Source organism: Sesamum indicum, linkage group LG8, assembly GCF_000512975.1.
Source record: "Sesamum indicum cultivar Zhongzhi No. 13 linkage group LG8, S_indicum_v1.0, whole genome shotgun sequence".
Classification (NCBI taxonomy): domain Eukaryota; kingdom Viridiplantae; phylum Streptophyta; class Magnoliopsida; order Lamiales; family Pedaliaceae; genus Sesamum; species Sesamum indicum.
The window spans coordinates 18,081,648-18,105,582 of record NC_026152.1 but is presented as its reverse complement, the minus strand read 5'-3'; the positions used below and the strand labels follow the sequence as shown (position 1 = coordinate 18,105,582).

The 23,935-nt window shown below is 35.6% G+C and overlaps 4 protein-coding genes across 8 annotated transcripts in view; 2 read left to right on the top strand and 2 right to left on the bottom strand.

Moving 5' to 3' along the window:
- LOC105169223 (serine/arginine-rich splicing factor SC35-like) overlaps positions 1-1,833 on the top strand; it is a 4,657-nt gene extending 2,824 nt beyond the window's left edge. The window contains exons 6-10 of one of the 5 annotated variants that reach the window (XR_002287707.1): positions 340-531; positions 628-789; positions 878-1,009; positions 1,296-1,432; positions 1,582-1,833. Coding sequence is in view for 2 of the 5 variants with exons in the window: in XM_020696400.1 (XP_020552059.1) it covers positions 340-531; positions 628-781 (346 nt within the window). In the remaining 3 variants the exon portion in view is untranslated. Of the gene's footprint in view, positions 1-339; positions 532-627; positions 790-877; positions 1,124-1,295 lie in introns of those variants that run through there. The other 4 variants (XR_002287708.1, XR_002287706.1, XM_020696401.1 and 1 more) reach the window with 4 other exon arrangements.
- On the bottom strand, positions 3,087-8,486 carry LOC105169222 (CD2 antigen cytoplasmic tail-binding protein 2). The gene is made up of 10 exons (XM_011089579.2): positions 8,178-8,486; positions 7,529-7,739; positions 6,800-6,925; positions 6,582-6,734; positions 5,873-5,999; positions 5,728-5,769; positions 5,006-5,170; positions 4,882-4,924; positions 4,026-4,103; positions 3,087-3,569 (listed from the first exon to the last, which is right to left on the bottom strand). The coding sequence occupies exons 1-10, from the start codon at positions 8,249-8,251 to the stop codon at positions 3,497-3,499; spliced, it is 1,092 nt and encodes a 363-aa protein (XP_011087881.1). The 5' UTR covers positions 8,252-8,486; the 3' UTR covers positions 3,087-3,496.
- LOC105169221 lies at positions 8,678-11,564 on the bottom strand. Its single transcript, XM_011089578.2, has 3 exons — positions 11,347-11,564; positions 10,097-10,253; positions 8,678-8,975 (listed from the first exon to the last, which is right to left on the bottom strand). Exons 1-3 carry the CDS (start codon positions 11,530-11,532, stop codon positions 8,848-8,850), a joined length of 471 nt encoding a protein of 156 aa, XP_011087880.1. The 5' UTR covers positions 11,533-11,564; the 3' UTR covers positions 8,678-8,847.
- LOC105169220 (putative pumilio homolog 7, chloroplastic) lies at positions 16,872-23,511 on the top strand. The gene is made up of 5 exons (XM_011089577.2): positions 16,872-19,216; positions 19,288-19,450; positions 21,629-21,792; positions 22,346-22,604; positions 23,114-23,511. The coding sequence occupies exons 1-5, from the start codon at positions 17,580-17,582 to the stop codon at positions 23,219-23,221; spliced, it is 2,331 nt and encodes a 776-aa protein (XP_011087879.1). The 5' UTR covers positions 16,872-17,579; the 3' UTR covers positions 23,222-23,511.

Sequence of the window (23,935 nt, the reverse complement as noted above, 5' to 3'; positions counted from 1 at the left end):
CGGGGCCCCCCCCCCCCCCCGACCCCCGATGTTGTATAGGGATAGGGTTGGAGTGCTTGTCCATAATCCATATGGCTGTCTTTTGGGGTAGTAGTACTTAAACCGAAGACTAGGATAGAATTATGTACCACATGAGACCTTAATGCCGGCAAAAAGTACCCTGAGGAAAATAAGTAGATTTCACACTATTACTGAATATTCACAGAATGCTTAATGTTTCATGTGGCATCCTCTGTTTGCTGAAAGAGGACATTGGTTGTGAGGCTTTTTGACATTTTGGTCACATCTTTCTCTTTTCGATAGAAGTTGTATAATCTGTTACTTTGCACTTCTTCAAAGGTCTCAAGATGGTTACTATGAAGATAGAGATTACAGGAGGAGATACCGGAGCAGAAGTATGCATAGGGATGAGCATAAACGAGATTATTGGCATAGGAGCAGGAGTTATAGTGGAAGTCCAGAGTATGATAGAGGTCGTGGCAGGAGACGATATGATGATGAGCGACGAGGCAGGAGCAGATCATTTGACAGGTGGTTTTCTTATGCTAAATTTCATGACTTCAAGGGTATGGTTTATTATGCCTTTGTTGTTACCATCAAATGAAATTTTATTTGAAAAACATACAGTGCCTCTCCGAATAGGAATTTGTCGCCTAGAAGGGCATCATCTCCTAGAATTGGAAGTCCTGGGAGGCACAGTCATAGGCGCTCAATAACTCCTGGAAATCTGTCCCCTCGCAACCGGGTTGTTGATTCTCAAAGCCCTTTACATCAAAACTGAGAAAATCTGTTTGTATCTTGCTAGATGCTCTTATTTCTGAAATAGCTGTGCATAATTGCTTAATTATCTCTTTTTTCTTGTCCTAATCTGCTCCAGGAGTAATCTCCAAAGTTGCAAGATATATCGCAAGATGGAACAGGATGGAATTGCATCTTCAGTAACCATGTTGCTGATTTTGTTGAACTTCAGTCTGATGCAAGTTCTATATTGAACACTTAGTGAAATTTGGTAGGAATTGGTTCCCTAATTTTAACAGTCCATATTCAAAATATGCTTATTTGCTTGTGATTCCTCCATGGAGTGTATTTAAAGGATCTTATGTAGTCATGTCTTGCTCTGGTATTGCTGGCTTGGCACTTTTACTCCCACCCCTTCCCTTTATTGTGCAATTTTTGTGGCTCCCAGTCTTTGCGAATTCACGTAGTCAATATTTTCCTGGAGTTCGTTATATGTACTTTTTCATCCAGTGTATAGGAAGTGCTGACTTGTTATGAAATTCATACTGGGTTTATAGCTACGATCGAGAAAGAAATGACGGGCCTGGTGGCCAGATGATGTGGCTGTTGGTGCTGTTTGTAACTAGTAGATGCATGATCGTCACTTTGATGCTGATTGTGGATGTTGAGAATTCTCTCAGATATAGTGTTCTTGGTAAGAATTTCCCTTAATGAAACCGTGTAGAACATGTTGGTCATATTAATGCATACAGAACATAAGGTTCTAGTTTGTCCTTTCCCTTTTATCGTTCTTTAAATTTTTGTTTTTGACTTTGTTATACTCCATGGATTTTGGTTGTTTAGACTGGAATGAAAGTGACTTAGTGGCTGGGATCGTTGTTAGATTGATGGATGTTGAATCTGTACACATACACAGTCGGCTATTGTGGTCTGGACATGATAATCAATGACATTCTTAAGTTAAGTATACCTGACATTATCATTTGAAATTTTGTACTCTTTAAGAGTTGCTTCTAATATGACTCAAAGATATCAATTTCTGTTGCGGTTCACCTTTTTATTTTGAGTTATATAAAAGCTGTCACGTTGACATCATGTTGCCGTCTTTGATGGGTATTGGCAGCAGTGCGACTAAATGGTAGCTGGTTCTTTTATCTACTCATTTCCCCCCTAGCTGTGTGCTAGTGTGTATTCACCTCAGCCTGCAATAGCTAAGGTGGTTGTTGGGTTGTCTACTTTGAGTATAATGACAACGTGTATGTCTCTGTATGTTCTCAATTGGATTTTCTGGTATTAACTCTTATACTTGTAGTCTTCTATGGCCTTTGCTTTTTGGTGTCTACTTCTGGAACAATCAGGAATTTATTTTTGCTCAAGTCCTACCCGGTTCAACATTTTAGGTTTGAATGAATATAGTGGTCCTATAGCTTTTCTGTTTGGCCTTCTAGGGTTGGTGTATAATTACACTGCATTGTCACTCTTAAATTAGTTGTTGTGTTTCAATGTTTGAGTACTGGTTGTGTCTGGGCAATGGGACTATTAGCGCTCATATGCAAGGAGTTCCTAATTTTATGTAAGTTGAATGGTGGTTGCAACAGATGTTTGCATTAACAGTTGGTAAATACATATTTTATTTGCAGCACATTTGTCTCTTCACCTGGGTGAGGAGCTTTCTATTGTAGTGGAGCGAGTGCGAGATCCACATTCCATAACTAGTAGAGTGGTTTCCATAACTTATCCATGGTCCAGTAGAGTGCACCAAAGCATGGATTGGGATTATCTATTCCTTTGTACTTCTAATGCACTAACTTTTACTCATCCAGGAAAAAGATGATTCAGTGAGTACGTCATAGCAGCTAGCCCCTTGTGTGCAGTGATAGAAGAACCATTGTATGATTAACCTATTCTTTAGGATGATGACGTTATGAATGATATGTTAGCTCCATGATCTACCACTACCCATTAACTGTATCTCCAGGAACACTGAAAGTCGTCTGCCCTTCACCCTTGGCCAAATATCAATGATGGCTGTGTGGTAGGAATTGAGCTTTGAGCTTTTCAAAGTTGTTATTTTGCAAAAAGGGGAAAATGGAAGTTACTAAAAACAGAGGAAAAGGAAATTGTAATGTGGAAAAAACAAAATAGGCAGATGCATTGTAGAGGCGAAGAGTAGGGAAGAAAGAATAACATGACAGCCTTGTTAAGCACCGGTTCCCAGTAATCAGTAACGTGCTAACTCGAGAATGTCATCCATACTACGCCTGCTTGTTTTACTCGGGTAAAACCACCAGACCCACCCCATCCGGGGAATTGATAGCTTATTTTCAAGAAAGCCGATGTGATTCATATCTTTTAACATATCGAGTTTTCATCCCAACATCACTAGATTCATAATGGTACCTACATTTTGGCAAAGCAGAACCATAAAAAAAAACTAAAACAAGTACTAAAGCGACCGAAATTACTAAGGACCATACTTTTTGGCGGTCTTCCCATATTGACAGGACTTTTGTTCTACTGACTTTTATGAGCGTCTCCACAAAAATCTCTGCCTAATTTATCAACACCCACAAATTGTACAAACAAAGATTGAAATACCAAGTTGCCTACTCTCTAGAGTGCCCATCTCAAGCTCGAGCGCTATTTTCTATGTGTGGTAGCAATACATGCAACTTAGGCCCAAATTCAACCGCAATAGAACAGCAGAACTAGGTGAGAGGTGGGCTGTATGCAAGCGATCCAGAAAATGCAAACTAATTCAACTCAAGCCAGACGCATTGGTATCTTGCTGGACCTCATCATATGTCCCCGATTCTTCATTATAAAAGTACCTACATTTTAACACAGGGGGAACGTAAGCCATAAACTCTACTGAGTTCAGCCATATTTTCGCCAGATGTGCAAAGACAAAACAATGTTAACTGAAGAAAATGCACACACATTAAAGGCCATCCGGAGTGGAGGTTGACAAATATTTCAAGACATTGCTTCACATGCAGTAGCACCCATAAACATTACTCCAGTCATGATGAAAATGATTTCTATCAAGTATTGGATATGAACCTATAGTCAACCTCAGAATAGGAAGATTCCGGAATCATCTTGGTGGCAAGAATAAGTTCCTTTCTATCAGCAGCAGCTCCAAGCTGACTACTATATCAGATTAATCACACAGCTAGTGCAGGAAGTAGTTTCATTTATAATCCACAAAGTACAGGGCTAGGACATGGACCAACAGAATAACAGAGATAAATGAAGGAGAACTGCATGAATTATGACCACATTACCATTTCCCAGATGCCGCACAGCAATAAAGCCCGGAAGAAGGATCGTAATAATAACCCGAACTGCTGCTATAGTAATAGCTGAAAAGTGAACATCAGAATTTGAGAATAACACACAAGATCTTTTGCTTCCTAGGCAATGTTAAGCCGCAACTGATTGTCAGAATTATGCATAAAGTAATTCCAAAGTTCAACATACAACTGTGCAGATTATAAGACGAAGGATGGGTCTTAAAAATGCTTGTAGATTCGGCCAGAAGAAATCGATCGATAAAGGCTCGTTTGAACCAGATTTGTTAAATTTAACAAACAAAATTTGAACAAATTTTTTGTTCAATAAGCTTTCAAGCTCAATTCGATTAATGCAAGAGCATAAAACATAATTAAAAAATTCAAATTACTTGAGCTCCATTCACGTTTGATCCAAGTAAAGCTCGTTTAAACTCGATTAGAGTAATAATCATACCAAATTCAAATACAATTTTTCAAGCTCTAAATCAATTCAAACAAGCTTGACAACAATGTGTTAGACTCGACTTGAATCGAATCATTTTCACCGTACTTGTAGACTTTGGTAAATTACGGTTTACTATTTTTTGGAGAAACTACAATATTTGTAGAACCTAACATTCAAGAGATACCAAGGGAGAAAACAAGGGGTTTTGACAAAAGGCTTTTCCACTTTTAGCTTGCAGAAAAATAAAAGCTCAAAATAGCATTTGGCTATGGTATTTAACATTAAACAAGCAACTATATATATTTCAAACTCATACATATTCATTCAAGTGAAATTGTGCTTGCAGCAAACAAGCAAGACAAGGGCACCAGTAGAAGGAAAGGTGAAAGATAGACGGCATACCCAGAAGACTCATCATATACGTACTCGTTCTGCAGGCCTTCACCTGCAATCCGATATAAGTAACAAGTTACAAATATAGCTTGATTTCTCTACGATGCGCTTCAAGATACTCAATGTGTCATACTCTCGGAAGGCTGAACAGAAACTGATGAACTCCCATGAGAGGCAGGGTTCCCAGCAGTGGTTCCCTCATCATCTCCAAACATGTCAAAAATGTCCTCAGACTTCTCTGGAACAGAACTTTCTGAGACACCGTGCTTCCTCGTCTTAGCTAACTTCTCATAACCATCTGAAGATTAATAGCAACTTATAATACAATATTGCTTGTATCTGGAATCGTAAAAGAGAAGGTACATTCGGACAGCAGAATTCTTTATGAATAAGCAGAAGCTCCCAAACTTGTACATATTCGAGAAAGGAGAATGATTTGCCAATGTCTTAAGGAACACTTCATGATAATGTGTAAATCAACAGCGTTTTATCTAATAGCATGACTGACACTTAGACAAGCTCCCAGTTGGCTTACATATTTGTTCTTTATTTTGGGAAGTAGCAAAGAAAAAAGTGAAGCACGGGATGTGACGAAAAAGATGCCGATGGAGGGAAATGGTGAGGCTGGAAGGTGACAAGTGCAGAGGAAAAATAGATGATGTGATTAATAGCACAACCTACTGAATTGGTATTGTATGGTTAACTCAAATTTTAATATCTCTTAACGCGTAAAGCCCAAAATACATTATAACAAGAATAATCATAAATGAATAGCAAAAGGGATACATAAAACACATTGCAAGATAATTATGGAAGGGAGCGAATGTGGATGGAAATGAATAGGCTGCAGAGAACCTGCTTCGCGCGCAAAATTTTCCTGCTTTTCATCATACACATCTGTAAAAAAAATGATAGTCATACACTATAATGGATCCTTAAAGATCAACAAATCTATATAACTTGCAAAGATTCTCCTAAAAAGGATGAAAGAGAACTCAACTGTAATCTCCATTCTCCATCAATTTCATGGCATCTTCAGTTAGTTGGTCAAACAGCTGTTTAGTTTCAGCAGACATCTTCTGCTTCTTATCAGTTGAACCCTTCAATCTCCTTAAAGCTCTCAAAACCTGTGAAGAGGGCCACCAATGAGATTCAGAAAGAATATTCAATGACTATTAAGATGAGATGAAGTTAAATCACAAGAACAAACGAAACTTTCTTATTGCAAAAGCACAAATGAACAGGAAATGTTTGAAACAGTTATTTCTGGGGTCATGATAAGAATAGTCTCCATGGTCTGTTCCCCTCTCAACAGAAAGATAACTCTTATAGAATGTAAAAGAAGTGCAAAAGAGTAAACATGTTAACCGATGATACATAGACAAATCGGACATAGATGAAGTACAAAAAGACTTCAAATATTTTAATCCATGAATGGATCAGGATCAGCCACTGTTACAATATGCACATAAGGTTCATGTTACAAGAGGAAACGGCAACAAGCAGCAATGCAGTATAAACATAATTTATTTGGAAAAGAAGCCCCAACCCAATTTTTCAATAGTAAAGCAGAGTACAAAAATACAAGTGCTAATATCCTAGTTATCTGAGGCTGACAAGGAAGGAGGATTTTTTTACATCTAATTGCATGTCGGGATCTAGAATCTGCAAAAGAAGATAATACAAAATGTATACTATGTACAACAAACCGTTTCTCCAGGCTCAAGAACATCAGCAATCCGCCTATTAATTCGTGCAAGCTCTTCTGTTGAAAGGTCCTGTGGCTTTTCATCATAACTAGTGGGAATAGAGCTCTTCCCAGAATACTTTTCTTGAACATCCACACTATCAAGCCACGCATCCTGAGAGAGATTTAAGTGAGAAAAATGCACTAACGAGATAACAATAGTATATGTAATATTCCTACCTTGATCACATTCCGATTTATGTATTCGACATAATTTCCATTTTCGTCGAAGTACCCATCTTCTCTCTCTTTGTCCAGATTAAAAGGTTCTATTTGGACGCCTTCATCAACAAACGTCTCGTTGTCCTGCGCAAATTCATTTTGGATCATGTTTCCTTTTAATCAAATCCAAGACAAAATAATAGAAAACCAAAAACCAAAAGCCAATGCAACACAATATGGAGCAGACACCCTGACTATATTAGATTTCAGAGATAATTTAGAAGAGTTGCTGTTATATTCCAACAAGAAATTTCGGGAATGAGTTGTGATCTCATGGTCCCAAAATAGTCTTAGCACACATAGTAAGGTTCGTAGTTTTCTGTCAACAGTTGACAATTCAAGCTCAAGAAAAGGAAGCATCCACCTTTCATCAGTAAAATAGTGTGAAAGTTGTGGAAAGCACCACACTAGTTTTACTTAGCTCAAAATTTTCATGCGTGACTGAACTCCAGAAAGGTTCTCTATCGATCATAAAACAAGCTAATTCATTACTTGAGGAGATGAAATGCAACGAGAGCATCAATCCAAATGCAAAAACAGCACAGGTTTTCACCAATATATCTCTTATTAATTTCAATTTTTTAAAAAAAAGAAAGATATATAAACCGAGCAGTGTTACTCTTGAAGTCCCATTCAGTGTTATAACAACAGAAGAAAGAACATCTAGGAAGCATCAAACAACTTTACCTCATATCTGACTTCTGCTTTTCTTATGTCCGGTAACAAATCATTATTTTCATCATCAAGAAGTTCTGCTGTAATCTTACTCCGGCGAATTGAACGATCTCTGGCAGCAAGGCGGGGATCTTTCCAACTAGGAATCTCTTCACCAAGTGAATCCGTCACACAATCTCCCTGCTTCACCTTCTTGCCTTTAGGAAACCTCACTCTTTTCTCCCTGTGTATGTGTACATGGCCCAAAAAATCACAAGAGGAAACCAAAAGATGGAAACGAAGTGTCTGTTGCACAACCAAATTTTTCTTCAAAAAAAAGAAGAAAGAAAAATCTTTCACGCAATCAATTCTTAATTCATTGATTCCTTTCTGCTACTCAATTAAAGAGATTCCTCAAAACCTCCTCTACTGCAATTTTATTAATTATAGCACTACACTAACTAGATATTCTGGCAAAAAACGCCACATTTGAACGACCGATACACAGAGGCTCGTACGTACATACCTATTGCATAAACCCCAGCCAGAAAAGTACAAAGGCGATCCTCGAATTAGCGAAATTAGGTCACTTAAATATTATTAATCACAACCTAACCACACTTATACGAATATACAGAAAAATATAAGATTGTATATTTAAAAAGCGAAGAAGGATAATTACGGAGGAGGTTTGTCAGACTCATCGTCTTCGATAAAAGAGCGCTTCAAGTTGCTCCGCGACGACCCTTCTGCCATTCTCCGATTCCTCTGTGCGTGTGCGTGTGCGCGTGCGTCTGCGTGTGTGTGTGTCTGTGTGTGTGTGAGAGAGAGAGAGAGAGACAGAGGAGCAGGTAAGGCGGTGGAGTGGGGATGGGTTTGTATCTACGGACCGACCGTCGGCGTAGCCCAAATTCGAATCTAATTTGAAACTTTATTCACGCCGCAACCAAATCCAATGCTCCAAATGTATAAAGTCGAATATTTTCTTTAACGAGTGAAAAGCATGTATCAGTCTGTTTCATACGACGCCGTTCAAAGAACTAATTATAACAATTGATTAATCAACTGAACTATTCTACCATAATAAGAAAATTAAGGATTAAATACATTTTACACCCCTAAAATATATGGTCCGTGTCAAAATAGTAGACATAATAATGCAATATAAAGTTAAAAGGGCGATAAATGGGAAAAGGACTCGTCACACTAATATAATTTGAAATGTACATATTTAATTCAGAGGTCGAGCTCAAGTAGGCTCAACTGAGAATTGTGACATCAAGAATGCATAATTTCTGCACAGATTGCCCCATTATCTATACAAAACAGACTTCCAGGAGAGGAATTTAGGCTTATGCAGGGAGTGATTCTCTGCCACCAAGTGTTTGTATTATAGCTTCAAGAAGCTTTATCTCTTTGTCCCGCTTAGAAATCTCCTCTTGCTTTGCACGCAGCTCTTCCATGTGGAGATCAAATACTTCTGCAACAGAAAGAATTTACATTAACCAATGGAACAGTAAATGATAAACCCAAATCCCAAATGCAATTATCAAAAGTTTCTTTGAGACATGAGCCAATCTGTTGTACGACTTGCAAATGTGCTATGTACTACAGGTTATATAATTTAGCAATGAAAGTCTTTTGTTCTGTCCAAAAAACAGTACTGAGCTTGTAGATCAATGGAACAATAAGGTTATCAACAGTAAATTTTGAACTTGATCCACGCTAAATTGTTACAACCCGCAAGTTTCCTGGAATCTGAATGGTTCAGTTATTGATGGCTCACGATTGGAGCCCACCCTGGTTGTTGATTATCGACTGCATTCAATTCATCCTCATGTTGGGATCAGATGAATCAGAGAACAAAAACTGAGCATGACATAACTGTTCATTTCAGTTGAGCACAATAAGCATGAGGTTAGGAAGGCAAAACAAAGAATTTGTAATTCTTCATGATCACTGGGGTGGCATGGCACGTTATATTGGCCAAAGGACTTTAATTCTGAACATTCAAGAGATAGAATAGGCCATTGAATTATCTATTTATGTGGACTGGATGATCCTGAATCCAGTCCAAGAGAGACTGTTGGGTTAATTCTGAAAAACAGAGCATATCTGATTGCATATCTAACCAGCAGTGGAGAATCCACAGCATCTGATCAAAACGGAAACAGTAAATCGCTGATGCGTCCAAATAGCAATCAGATATGCTCAAAACAATATTCAGACTCCAGAGAATAACCCAGTAGCAAGCTCTTCTGATTTACAGTTACCTGGATAAGAGCTGGAATTCAATTTTTTTATACATGATGTTTAGTTTCGCTAAGTTTAGTGACTAAACCCTTAGAGCATAAGGTAGGCTTAACTTCCTGTTTTTCAAGTTAACGCCACGCATAACCATAACTAACATAATTGCCAGATTATCGAAGACTGAAAAACACCGCATCGATAATTTGGCTAAGTCACTAATGATGCATTGCCTGCTACAAAATCATGGAATAACCTAATGGTTTAGAATGTCAAGCAATGAAAAGTTCTATCAAGTGGAAAAAGAAAAATTCCCTTTTTGCACTCATAATAACAGGAAGCAAATAAACATACTCGATGTGTTTTCAAGTTCTTTTAAAATTTCCTGGGCTTGCAGTTCAGCGGCTTTCTGTAGTGCCTCAGCCTGACGTTTTTCAGTCCGAGCATGGGCAGCACCCGATATGGCAGCATCAAGTTCTCGTTCTAAAGTCTCAACCCTTTGCTCAAGAACCTACAGTCATAAACAGTTTGGATCATGCAATCTCCTCAACATGATTCGTGACTTATCATAGTAACTAGACAACATTACATGATATAAATAATAACCAGCAACAAATTTTAGTAAAAAGAATATTCAGCATCCTAAACTTGAAAACTGGCATGTGGGTTCATTTGAAGTTTCACAGAGAAACCAACATACACATGCACATATAGCTAGTGCAGGTCATTGATGTAACAAGGAGAAATTTGCAACCAGCACCTTTCATGGCAAATCATTACTAACTTCTATTCATGGTATCAACTGAAACAGTGAGACAAAGAACCACAGTTCACTTCTAATTCACCATAACTGTAACTTTAAACAACATTATACCAATCCGTCACAATAAATTGTCCCTCTGTAAACCAATATATCAAGTATAATCCATAGATTAGAACAGAATCATGAACCACTATACATTCTACCCAATTCGAACTTCAAATTGCACCAGAAGTCCATAACCAGGCCCGTTCCTGAGGGTGGGCGCCTAGGACCCAACCCTCAGGGAGGTCTCCAGTCCAAAGTAGTGGAATATACATATATAAGGAATTAAAAAAAAAACTCATCGCATTTCTTTATACATGGACAGACAAACAAACATTTCATATCATATGACTTCTTATTCAATATTTCTCTATAGCACCGTCTCAAATCCTCAATCGGACTTCTCGATCATCAGTTCATCACAGTTTGGTGGCCTCTTTTTTATATATGCAGGGCCTCTTTTTTCTTACTCGCCCTAGGCCACCAAACTGTCAGGACGGGCCTGTCCATAACCCAGAAAAACCCAATGCAATCAAGTTTCGCAAAGATGGCATGGAACCAAGAGGTATAAAATTTACCCAAAATCTAAATGCAATAGACAACACAGACTTCTAACGACCCTTTCACCCATCAGGCAGGGCCTCAGAAGAAATCCAAAACCAATCATAATCCACACAACAAATCAACGAGACACCGCAGAAATCAGCTCTTAGCAGAAAATTAACTGCATTAAAGTCAAAGTACAGAGCTTGACGACTGTTGCTTCATACAAACCACAAATAAGCAGAGGAAAAACAACCTTGATGGTGCGAGCTTGTTCGGAGCTAAGGGATGCTTTGGCGAAGGTTTCATCGTCAACGTAAACGGATTTCTTAATCAGCAGCTTCTGTAAAGAGTCGAGATTCGACGACATTTCCGTCAAATTGGCGATGGCTGCCGTCCATCTCTCGCTCACTTTCCCCTTCTCTTTCTCTCTCTCCTCCATTGTCTTTTCTACTCTTTTGGCTCCACGCAATTGTTTATACTCATAGACAGTTCTGAATTATTAATCACTAAAAACGCTTTTCAAAGTCGTGCGACTACTCTTACTTCTTTTCTTTCCTTGTTTCTTATTTCCTTTTCTTTGTATGAAATATAAGACTTGTATTTTCTTTTTCTTTTTCTTCTTATTCTTACTACTAATATTTTTTTAATTTTGAGTATTACAACTCCAAAATACCCTAATTTATCTCCGTTACACTTATATAAAAAACTGTTTAAAATTCCAATCACAAAACACACATAACAAATATTGATTTTTATTTCAAGAGACACGACTAAAACCTTAACCATAAATAAAAATTATGACCAATACTTTAACCATAGTTAAGAATCATCATAAATATTTGCAATTATCAAATAATTGTAGATAAAAAGTATAAATTTGCATATTGAATTATTTTTATTTAAAGAAAATATTATTTCCAAGAATACTTACCAACTCATTTAAAAGAGTATGGAAAGGGCATGGTGTGTGCATATTTATGATGATGGGCATAGAAATTGCATAAGAAATAAAGTTGGACACAATCATAAGTGGAATGATTTGTGGAGGTGAAGCTTCTTATGGGCAGCCTAATGCATGTCTAACAACACATCATTGCTTCTAATAAATATTTAAATATGGTGAATTTATTTTGCATATTTCAATGCAATAATTGAGTAGCTTATGCTAATTAATTATGGCCTATGGTATACCAACTTGGGATTGGTCCAAGTACCATTAACTATTGATGCCCTAATTTCCTCATAGTTTTAGTTAATCAATGCATCTTCTTTAGTAAAATATATAATATCACTACTTCTGTATTTTATAGCTGAGATGATATGTGCACAAATAGACTTGTAAATAATGATTCAGTCTTTTTAATTGATTAATTCAATTTATTTTATTTTTAGTTGTATGTTATTAGACTCTCCAGATCCAGAGTCGATGGGTTTGGAGCGGAGTAGATTGGTGTCTGATTTTGCTAAATTTGGTGAGGCTGATTTCGAGTCCGACAGACTTACCCCATTGTTATTCATATTCTATGATATGCATAAGCCCGAACTCCAGTGGCAAAATTACAGTTTTTTTATTACAAAGTCGTGAGTTCAAATCTAATTAATGTTTTGGTTTTTATATGATGTAATAATAATTATTTATCCATTTTATTAGTAATCGTCAATTAATCATAAGTTACTACTAAATACATATAAATAATCAATATATTGATGACGCTCATTTTATAAAATATAATTTTTTTTAATAATACTTAATCCCCGACATTCGTAAATTTAGAATCCTTCCACCGACTAAACCAAAATCTACGAATAACGCTACTCATAATAAAACAAGTTTAACGATTATTTCTACTGAAACGTCTCTTAAATAATTATCATAAATGAGTTTGAAGAATGCCAATAATTAATAAAAAATAATAGTATAGGTAATATTAATACCAAAAACATTCAATGAAATATAATGTCACTATTACTTAGAATATAAAAGAAATGATAATGATGATGATGATGATATTGAAACAATAATAAGAAGTTGTTGGTCAGAGTGTGAGAGATGTGGTGATAAACACAAATCAACCCGGAAGATGAGATGAGGGGGTTTTTCACGTTAATATCGGCATCTGTTTAATTATGGACACGTGGTGGGTGTGCATTGGATACTCCTCATAGCCTCTGTCACTTGGATCTGTTCTGGGCCCAAAAAGCCACTCCTCAACCTTTATGATTAAGATGGAATAAAAACATATCTTTCCACAAATACCACAATTATTTACAAATACTTCAAATTATAATTAATTATTTCCTAATTATTCCTTTTTTTTTCCCTTTAATTTTCAACTATTTGTGTAACTTTTTTTATGGGTACATTTTTAGATACGTCAAGATTAAATATTCACGATAATTTTTAGGGTTAAATATACTTTGCACCCCTATACTATTTATAAAGTGCATTTACACCCTTAAACTATAAAATGTAACAAAATAGCCCCTCATGATATACACTATTTTTTATGATGAAAATGAATTATTATTATACCCCTGAAATATCTCTATTGCAATCATTATCCTAAGTATAATCTGAATTATTATAAATCTTTTATTTAAAAGAAACACTACCCAAAATTTATGATTTTTATACTGAGTATAGAATCTGTATAAACTCCATAAATTTAGAACTCTTATATTTTTTACATAATTAGTAAGAAATTTACATAAATTTTGCTTGTGTTGTTACATATATTGTATTTTTTAAAAAATAAATTATCAATATGAATTTAAAATATTATATTGAACATATATATATATATACTGTAAAATATGCAAATCTATAATATATTAATATAATATTTTATATCTTTTTAAGTAATGATATGATATATTTTTATTATATGGATATGTAATTGAATAAAAATTTATAAGTGATGTAATATACTTTTTGTATAATATTATATGCATTATGTATTGACACATATTTACATGTACTTTTTAATATAATTTATTTACTTTCTAAATATATTTATAAAGATTGAGCTTGTAAATATTTTTTATGTTCCATAATTTATAAAAAAATATAAATTATAATTTTTTTTAAAATAAAATATGACTAAAATTTTAAACCACTAAAAAAAGTTTGGGGGAGATATTTTAATAAAACATATTTTAGGAAGTTAAATAAAAATATATAAGAGTAAGTGAGAAGGGTATTTTTTGTCCTATCAATGCCAATTATCAGGAGTATCTTTATTACCTTTCATATTTTGTGAGTGTAAATGAGACAAAATGTATAATTCATGAGCGAAAAAGTGTATTTAATTCTAATTTTTATTGTGTTATGTACTGTATGGAGGAAAGAGCTTAATATGTTTACACGAATATGATGTGGAATATTATTTATATTTTTTATTCCATAATTTAATATGAGCTTAGCCAAACACCCTCTAAATCTGTCACCACGGGTCCATAATAACACTATAGGGAAAATAACATTTTTTATTCCATAATTTAAGATTTTTTTACTTCTGACCCAAATAGTTACACGATTCTCACTTTTGATCATATAACTTCTAAAAGGTAAATTTTCTATCTTATAACACCTTTCATTAGATATATTAACATAAAATGCCACGTGCTTGCAAATAATCGTTAGAGTCTATATTTTTTTTGTCTCATTGGTCATGGGATTATCACGTTTTATCCCATAACTTTTAAAAAAGTAACACTTTTAGTCTCATGCATTTAACGACCATGTGGTCTTTTTTATTAAGCATCTAATGAAAAGACGCCCTGGGACAAATAATGCTACTTTTTCAAAATTAAAGGACTAAAAATGAAAATCTCGTAATCAATGTAATTAAAAATAAAAAAAAATTCTTAAATTGTGGGACAAAAAAATATTATTTCCCATCAAGCTATAACTTTATTAAAATGCAATGAGGTTGTGATGAGTAATGAGATTGCTTGTATTGTAGGATGATAATCCAACCATGCAATTTTGTCCTAAAATGTAGAAATAAAAAGAATAGGATTCCCCTTGACATAGAGAGCAAACCCCTTTAACCCCTCAACCACTCTTGTGTCCAAAAATAGAAAGCAAATAAATATGCAACATAGACAATTGGACATAAAGCAAAATATGTGTGGGTTTTCACATGTACAATGGTGTTTAGCACCAAACCATTTTTGGGCCTCTGCATGACCTGGCAAAACCATAATGCCCTATTGATAATGACTTGGATTGTGACACCACATGCTCCATCAACCATACCATTTTTATTTTTTTTTTCTTTTTAACCTTAATTTAAAGAAAATTAGTGGAACACTCAAATTTAATTTCATACTTTGATTTGGGTTTCTTTAACACCAAAAAAAAAAACAAAAAAAAAAAACACATAATTTTCCACTTAGTTTGATTCCCATGAGGTACTTCACAATCAAGCAACTTTAGTCTCTAACTTTTGCCTTTTTTAGTGTTTTTAAAAGCTTTGATAATTAATTAGGTGGTTATTGTTTTGAGAAATTTTATTGTGAATATTGTAAATTTTCTTTCCGTGGTAGCTGAACGATTGTGTGTTAAACGATTATATCATCTAATATTAATATATAAACACATTCTATCACGTGCAAATCCTACATTTGAAATTTTCTTTTTATTTTTTTCCATAAATGGATGACGATAAAATCTGAATACACGATCTTTAATTTGATCTCACTATGATATTATATTAAATGACTATATTATTTAAAAATTTTAAAAGAAAAATAATTTAATATTGATAAATTAATATGTTGTATTACGGATGCTCGTGTACTATACATCAATTTGTAAAATAACATGCCGTTGATCAAAAAAAAAAAAAAGAAATACATTCTTATTAAAACACAACAATTGGACATTGTAGATTTATTTTAATTTTACAATAAATGTAATAAAAATGCTCTATTTTTTTATGTGGTTCAAAATTTGATGCGAGTATATTCAATGTTAGTAATAAAATAGAAATATGTACTCACAAGAAACGGTCAAATAAACATTCAAAATATTTTTAATAGTGACATGAGTACCTTACCTAATATTTATTGGTATTTAATGAGGCTCGAACATGAGTTAAAATGCTTTATTTAATTTTATTTAATAAATAAAAATATTGAAAATAAGCATAGTTGTCTTAAAACGATTGGAGTATATTTTCAACGAGACGACGTATAAATAGACATAAAATAGTTGAAAAAGAATGTAATTGTTGATAGAATAATAACAAACATTTATTGCAAAAAAAAGATCTAAAAATAAAAACAAAAAATACTAGGGTACTTTGGTCATTTCACAGTATACTTAAATCCCATTAAAATCTCCAACCGATAAAGGTGGAGAAGAATGGGGAAGGTTTGTTAAGATCTTGAATTGAACAGTAAATTACAAGAATGAAAATTTTAATTTATTTTATTTTTGTATTATTATGCTAATTATATTAATATTAAGAAATAATAATATATATATATATATTTAAATAAAAAAATTGAGATTTATAGAAAAGGTTTGGGCAGAATGATGGGGTGTGAGACCTGACAACTTCGAACGTGTTGTATACGCTTCCCTTAAGATGATCTTTTTGGATTAATTATGTTCTTAATCTCATCATTATTTTTAATTAGTGTATAAATACATGAGGATTTAAATTAATTTATTTAAAATGATATAGCAGGGAATTAACTTATTTATGAGGTACAACGTTTGATGGAAACAGTGTAGTAGTGTCTGTGCGTCTGCGAGTGTCGCCAGCTCAGTATAATTTCGCAATTCTTTTTTGGTTTTTTATTTTTTTTTGGTGTTTTACTGTAAAGATCTCTCTCTGTCTCTATATATAGAGAGTGGTGTATGTAGCGCAAGAATTAGAGAGAGAAAGAGAGAGAGAGAGTGAGAGGAGAGAGAGAGAGGCTGTTCCTTTTCTCCAGCTTTAATGGCGTGAGACTGTACCAGAGTGTGTGAGTGTGTGTGTGTGTGTGGGTGTATGATATATACTATACAGTACATGTGTATGTAAACCATATATGCAATCCATTCATCTTTGCATGCTTCACCAACTCTTTTTCCAAAAACACAAAAAAAAGAAAAAGGGAAACCCAAAACCCAAATGAGCTAAAAGAAGGAAAGAAAAAAAAGAAAGGAAATCAATTTTAATTTTTTTCAGTTTCTGTTGAGCGAAAACAAAATGGAATTGCTTTTGAAATTTCACCGTCCTGAGACCCCACTTTTCCGTATTTATGATTAGGACTTTTGGTGTTCTGAGAGCAACCCAGATGCTAAAAATCGGTATTCTCTCTCATGGGTTCTCGCTGCTTTGATCGTTTCTTCGATGTGGGTATTTTGATTATTGCATTGTTTCTATTGGCTCTGTTGTGAAAATCTTGTGTTGTATTTTGTTTTTTTGTTTTTTTTCCCCCTTGGATTTTGCTGGTTCTGTGAGGTGTTGTTTTTGTTTGTGTGTTTTGATGTTTGAGGGAGTGAAGATTGAGAAGAAGAGTGTAGAAACAATGAAGGATGATGATGAGCTGGAAATGTTACTGGGTGAGATCCCTCATGCAACATCATCATTGAATCTTCATCCCGCACTTGGCGATGCCCATCATCATCAACACAATAATCTTGTTGATCATGGTTATGGTCATGCATCATGTGTGACTCAGAAAATGAATGTTCATGGGCATGGTCAGAGTCAGAGTCATGTGAATGGTATGTATGGTGATGAACTTCTGAAGCATAAGTATGCATGTGCATCTTCCCCTGTGAGTGGGTTTTCTTTGCAATCTGATGGCTCTTCCTCAAGTTTGTTCTCCGGTGGTGGGCGTTCACTGTCTGACATTGGATCGCCATCCCCACCGCAATTTGAAGAGCTCAAAACCCATTTGATTTCTGGGAATGGATTCTGGTTGGATTCCAACAAGGAAAATGGGGGGAGCAATGTGTTTGATGATTTTAATTTGCCTAGGAATTTTAGTAAAATGTACATTAGTGATGAGCGAGAGGGCGTCCCCATATTCCTGAACGGTGTCCAACCTTGTGATCGATCCCCGAATGGGGCTATGCGGGTGAATTTTGAGAAATACGGAACGTCTGATAACTATAGGAAGTATTTTCCGGATTATGGGGGATTTAATCTCTCTGTTCCTAGAGGACCTATGAATTTTGAGGGGGAGGTTGGTTCTGAACTGGTGGAAATGCAGCATGATCCAAGAATTGTTAGTTTGTCAAGATCACGGTCTTCTCCTGGTCGGTTTGATGGATTGTTATCTCGGTCAGATTTTGGCAACTCCGGATTGAGTCCTCAATTTTGTAGAGGTAATCTGTTGGCCAACAACAATTTTCCAATGGGATTTGCATTATCGGATGTATCCTCCACTTTGAGGCCTTCACTTGGTGACTCTTTCTTCTATGCTTCACGAAACGGAATGAATCTGATTGAAGCTAGGGATGCTTGTTATCCGCCTAATGTGGTTCAGCTGGCGCACTTGATCCCACCTTATAATGAAGAAGATTTACTTCATTACCGGCCGCCATTGCTTAACGGAAGAAACAATCTCCATGTTAGAGTGCCTCAAGGGAGTGTTGAAGCCTTTGCCAGAGAGGATAGTTTGATCATTCAGGGGGAAGGTATAAATTATGGGATGAACAGGGAACAAGCTCGTTCAAGAGGCCAGAATACTACAAAGGGTCTTCATCATGATAGTGTTGCTGGCAAGCCTCAAGAAAAGAGGTCGCAGCTTGATAGCTGTCTACATGTTGCTGCAGTGCAAGACGGTTCCCGGAGTCCTAAGATGTTTTTTCCTTTCTCCTTGCCATCAAAGTGTAGCTCCCTCGCAGAAGCTCAAGGATACATATATCACATTGCAAAGGATCAGCATGGTTGCAGATTCTTGCAAAGGATGTTTGATGAAGGAACTTCTCAGGACGTGCAGATAATATTCAATGAGATAATCGATCATGTAGTTGAGCTTATGATGAATCCATTTGGAAATTATCTCATGCAAAAATTGTTGGAAGTGTGCAATGAAGAGCAGAGAATGCACATAATGCTGAGGGTGACACAGGAGCCAGGGGAGCTTGTTAGGATCTCCCTAAATACACATGGGTATGTTCTTTACATTTCACTTTGCTTTAGCATAGTGCAGTCCATTTAACATTTTGTTCTTTTTGTACCAGAACTCGGGTGGTGCAGAAGTTGATTGAGACGCTTAAAATAAGGCAGCAGATATCGCTAGTTATTTCAGCCCTTGAACCTGGATTTCTTGCCCTCATCAAAGACTTGAATGGTAATCATGTTGTTCAAAGGTGCTTGCAATGCTTTACTACCGAAGATAGTAAGGTAGTTACTCATCTTGAAATCTTTCTTGAACTCGATGTTTTTGATGTGTGATACACCTATATATCATTCATCATATTACTTGTGTTGCTCTTTTGCTTATCATGGTCTAAATACCTATCGTGGTTAGGCATCACAACATCACCTCCGTATAGTGCAGATGTCTACTGTGCCATATTATTTTATGTAGCTTGTTTCCTGCATCATTGTATGTAATAGTATTTCAAGTCAGTTGAACTACTACAATGATTCAAATATATAGAGTTGAGCAAGAGAACCAACATCCTGCAATCTGATCCACTTGCATCTGAAATTGGGTTTTAGCTGTTCCTTTCTGTTATCTTCTAAATATGATTAATGGCTACAATCGTTGTTGCTAAACTCCTATTGTTAAGTGGTAATCAGTTAAGTCTACCTCTCCCTATTTCTTCCTACAATCTTTTAAATATGCTTTAACACACAGTTAGATGATTGCAGCCTAATCTTTAGTTGTTCTCTCAGTACTCAATCAAAGATATCTATGTTCAATTTTCTGTTAGATATTACTGATACACACATGAAAATGATGAGCAACACCGAAATTTTTTTATCTGCTTTGGATAGTGGCTCTTTTGTCTTGTAAAAGACCGTATACCATGTATCAGAAACAAGGTTCTGCAATCCAAATACAAACATCTGAAACTATACAGAAACCATTCAAATGGTTGACACTGTTAGAAACAAATATACCAACCTTTTAAATCATGCATGAATTTTTTTTCTTTTGTTTACACCCACAAGTTAATAATAACTACTTTTCCAACTTTTTCCTATGCTGCAGTGTTGTTGATATGTATCTAGATTGCTTCTGCACACTTCGTCACTCTCTTCAGGATTCTCAAGTCAACAAACAGCGAGGATACTTACCTAAGTTTGAGAAAAGAACATGGACGCTATTTTCGTCCAAACTTATCATAAGAACAACATGAATATGAAAACTCTCAGTTGGGCTTAGACAAGAAGCTCCTCTGACACTGACTTTTAAGATACCTTTTGCATCACTTTCCGTTACTGTCCAACTACGTCTAAGATTCCAGAAAGAATGTGCTGGCACTAAAAAGAAGAATCATTGCTAAAGAAGCCTATTTAGATATTTATATGTTGTGGGACTGGAAACAAACGGGAACATAAATATTCTTTATATCCATCTCTTAGAAGTTTAGGTATTTAGAATATTGGCCATTCACGCATCTGGTGCTTTCTTTATCCTATAGCTCAATTGGTGACTCATTATCATCATCTTCCAGGCTTATTATTTAACACACTTGTGTCGTTCTTGTTTTATTGATAAAAAAAAATTGAATGATCCTTAAGTTTGAAGCTAATGCATCTTAAAGTATTCTGTTTGTTTTTTACTGTATGCCGTATTTTGCAACTTTAAGTTTCTGAGGTTTTTAGAACAGTTCTATAGTTGTTCTTTTGAAGGGTACTTTACGCAGAAATTTGTTAACAGTGGTGATTGAAGCTTGCATACCTGCTGCTTAGAAATTTAGAATTCCTGAATTTTCAATAGACTCCTTTTCTTCTTGAACTTTCCCTTGGGTATTTGAAGAGTCAGTTGTACTTTACATTTTTTTGCATGAATTGGCATGATAAGATTTCTGTTTTAACACCGAGTATCATCTTCTTGATTAGGTTCTTTCCTGGGAAAGAATTCAGTTTTCTTTTTCCAGAGAAAAAGTTGACTCTACAGTATCCTGTACTAATAATCAACCTCCAAACTCTATACATAGTTATAAGGGATAGAAGAGGTATGGAATTACAAATGAAGGTACAAGTTTTCCCGTTAATGATGGAAATTTCCACTCAATATGACCATAAGATGATCATGGTCCAATCGCCAGGCAGCTAAGTTTGGATGCATATAGCATTGCTGTCAGCTCTATTCTGTATGCAACTTTCATTTGTTTGATCTTAGTTCCTATAGTGGCTTTAGTAATCTGGCAATGTTAAAAGGGGTTATGCCAATTCTTAAAATCTTAGCACTGATGCTGTGCTATCTGTATTATCATGTAAATAGAAACATTCTGACTTCCTTGAGCACAGGAGTTCCATTATCATTTGAGTACAAACTTTTGTTGTTTTACTGTAGTCTGTTAACTGTTTATACTCTTATCTAACTTTATAACGTTGCATTCACAGTTCATTTTTGTTGCTGCTGCAAAGTACTGTGTTGATATTGCAACGCATCAGCATGGATGCTGTGTTCTTCAACGATGCATCACCCACTCCACTGGAGAGCTTCGGGAAAATTTGGTTGCGGAAATTTCAGCAAACGGACTTCTGCTTGCTCAAGATGCATATGGGTAACCTAATCAATTGATATATATTACCGATTTCTTCTTTTTTCAGTATTTGTTGGTACAAATTTACAGTTTCTGCTAGGAGATTGTTCTTCTTTACTTCACTTAAAGCTTTTAATGTATCAACGTCAAAAGTTTGTGATGACCAAACCCCAGACTTATAGTTCTCTTCGAGATTCGTGATTATATTTATGTTAGTTATTCACAATCTCTGGGAATTTTGTTGAATGAACATGCTGGAAATTTCATCCTTGCTGTCAGGTCGAGTTAATGACTGGAATAGTTTTTCCTAGGACCAGGTGCGGGAGTGCGAGGTCTCTTATAGTTTTTATAATTATAAGGGTCCTTACCTCTTTCATATCTTTCTTAAAGCTTGAATTTTGTAAAGTTTCCAAAAAAGTTGGGTTATTTTCTTGGTTATGACATCTTAGTGGATGGCCTAATCTCTGCCCCAACTTATCTAGATTATTACCTCTTAGATTTTTGCCTACTTTATAGAGTTTGTGCCCATAGTTATAATATCTCCTGAAGGAGTGACACAAGTTTTTGCATGCAGAAATTATGTCGTTCAGTTTATTTTGGATCTTAAGATCCCATCTGCAACAGCCAAATTGACATCGCAGTTTGAGGGTAATTACGTGCATCTCTCTACACAAAAGTTTAGCAGCCACGTCGTCGAAAAGTGTCTTGTGGTGTGTGACGACGAAGCCCGGTCAAAGATCATCAACGAATTGCTCTCCGCCACTTACTTCGAGCAGTTGCTTCAGGACCCGCATGCAAATTATGTTGTTCAAACAGCTCTCCGTGTTTCAGAGGTATATTATGCTATTGATTGGTTTTCTGGTGCAGATCTGATTCATTATTCTAATTGGGAGCAATGGGTTATATCATATATAGGCTTACAATTAATACTATAAGGTCAAAACCACTCTTTTTATTGTGTAAATTAGATGTTGATTTATCTTTAATTTGGAACAACTGAAATCCTCACCAACGAGTAGTCATCTCCACCATTATGGAAGAAAGAGTTTATATGCGAAGCATTACCCCCTTTTCCCCTCACACACAGGCACAACCCCGGGAAAGTAGTTATCTTTTGACCAAAACTTGAAAGGTTTAAATTTATTCATTAGGAAACTCATCTATTGTCCTCGTTCAGTGTTCTGAGATCTTTCCCCCCAATTTGCTAATTTCCCTAGTGTGATAGCAAATAGCTACTGCTGTTCCCCGTCAAGATCAAGTGTCTACTCGGCTTTTTATTTTGAAGTATGAAAAAACTTGCTCTTATTTGACCAAACACATTCATATTGCTTTTGATTCTCAGGGTCCTCTCCATAACGCCTTAGTTAATGCAATTGAATCATACAAGGCGATCTCACGCAACAGTCCCTATTCCAAGAGGATTTTCTCGCACAAGCTTTTGAAGAGGTGATGTACAATCTTGATTCGGGTAAGCAATTTGTTGTTGTTCTCAGCTGACTCCTCCGTTCCCCCTCGACTCTATGTACCGAAAACCTGTTTCCCCGTCCGTTGATGCTTTTGCCAGTGAGCCGATCTTTTGTCAATTTTGCTCGTAAAAACATTTTGTTACACCGGCTATTTACTTCCCATGAAGAGTGTAAAGAAAAGCAACTGTGCTTCTACTCGCTTTGAAGCACAGCACTGCACTTGTAGTATTGCTTTTGTTGTCAATGTACCTTGATAACCTTTTTACATCGTTGCTCCTGGGATCTTCACCTTATGACTGTACAGTGTATATAGGCGGGATCTTTTTGCAGCATTGTATTCGGGCAATTGGATGTTACTTGATTAATATTGTTGCTTTCCCAGCATTCTATTAGTTAAAAATGCGTGTATTCATGGTAAGGAAGTCTTTACAGGGAATGCTCACTGTTCATAGTTCTGGGAACTGTACCTAGGCTCTGGTAAAAGTCGTAAATGTTCAATCTTAAGACATTATTCTCAGATGAAAAAAAGTGAAAAGATTGTCCTTAATTATCAGTTGCTATATTATGTGTATGGTTTCAGGTTTAGCATACATACTTTATATGATTATATGAACCTTATTTTTGTAGAGTGGGGACCAGCATAGCAATATCTTTTCATTGAAGGGAAGGGTTGTTCTCCAAATGACCTCTAAAAGTTA

What these genes read in the sequence shown, in the direction of transcription:
- LOC105169221 (XM_011089578.2), bottom strand. Translation starts at nt 11,532, where the DNA reads ATGGAGGAGAGAGAGAAAGAGAAGGGGAAAGTGAGCGAGAGATGGACG. An exon ending in AACAAGCTCGCACCATCAAG is followed by an intron (nt 10,254 to 11,346) that starts GTTGTTTTTCCT and finishes TTATGACTGTAG; the next exon opens with GTTCTTGAGCAAAGGGTTGA. An exon ending in AGAACTTGAAAACACATCGA is followed by an intron (nt 8,976 to 10,096) that starts GTATGTTTATTT and finishes TTTCTGTTGCAG; the next exon opens with AAGTATTTGATCTCCACATG.
- LOC105169222 (XM_011089579.2), bottom strand. Translation starts at nt 8,251, where the DNA reads ATGGCAGAAGGGTCGTCGCGGAGCAACTTGAAGCGCTCTTTTATCGAA. An exon ending in TTCTGTTCAGCCTTCCGAGA is followed by an intron (nt 4,925 to 5,005) that starts GTATGACACATT and finishes ATCGGATTGCAG; the next exon opens with GTGAAGGCCTGCAGAACGAG. An exon ending in GTATATGATGAGTCTTCTGG is followed by an intron (nt 4,104 to 4,881) that starts GTATGCCGTCTA and finishes TTCACTTTTCAG; the next exon opens with CTATTACTATAGCAGCAGTT.
- LOC105169220 (XM_011089577.2), top strand. Translation starts at nt 17,580, where the DNA reads ATGTTTGAGGGAGTGAAGATTGAGAAGAAGAGTGTAGAAACAATGAAG. An exon ending in TTACTACCGAAGATAGTAAG is followed by an intron (nt 19,451 to 21,628) that starts GTAGTTACTCAT and finishes TTGCATTCACAG; the next exon opens with TTCATTTTTGTTGCTGCTGC. An exon ending in CTTGCTCAAGATGCATATGG is followed by an intron (nt 21,793 to 22,345) that starts GTAACCTAATCA and finishes TTTTGCATGCAG; the next exon opens with AAATTATGTCGTTCAGTTTA.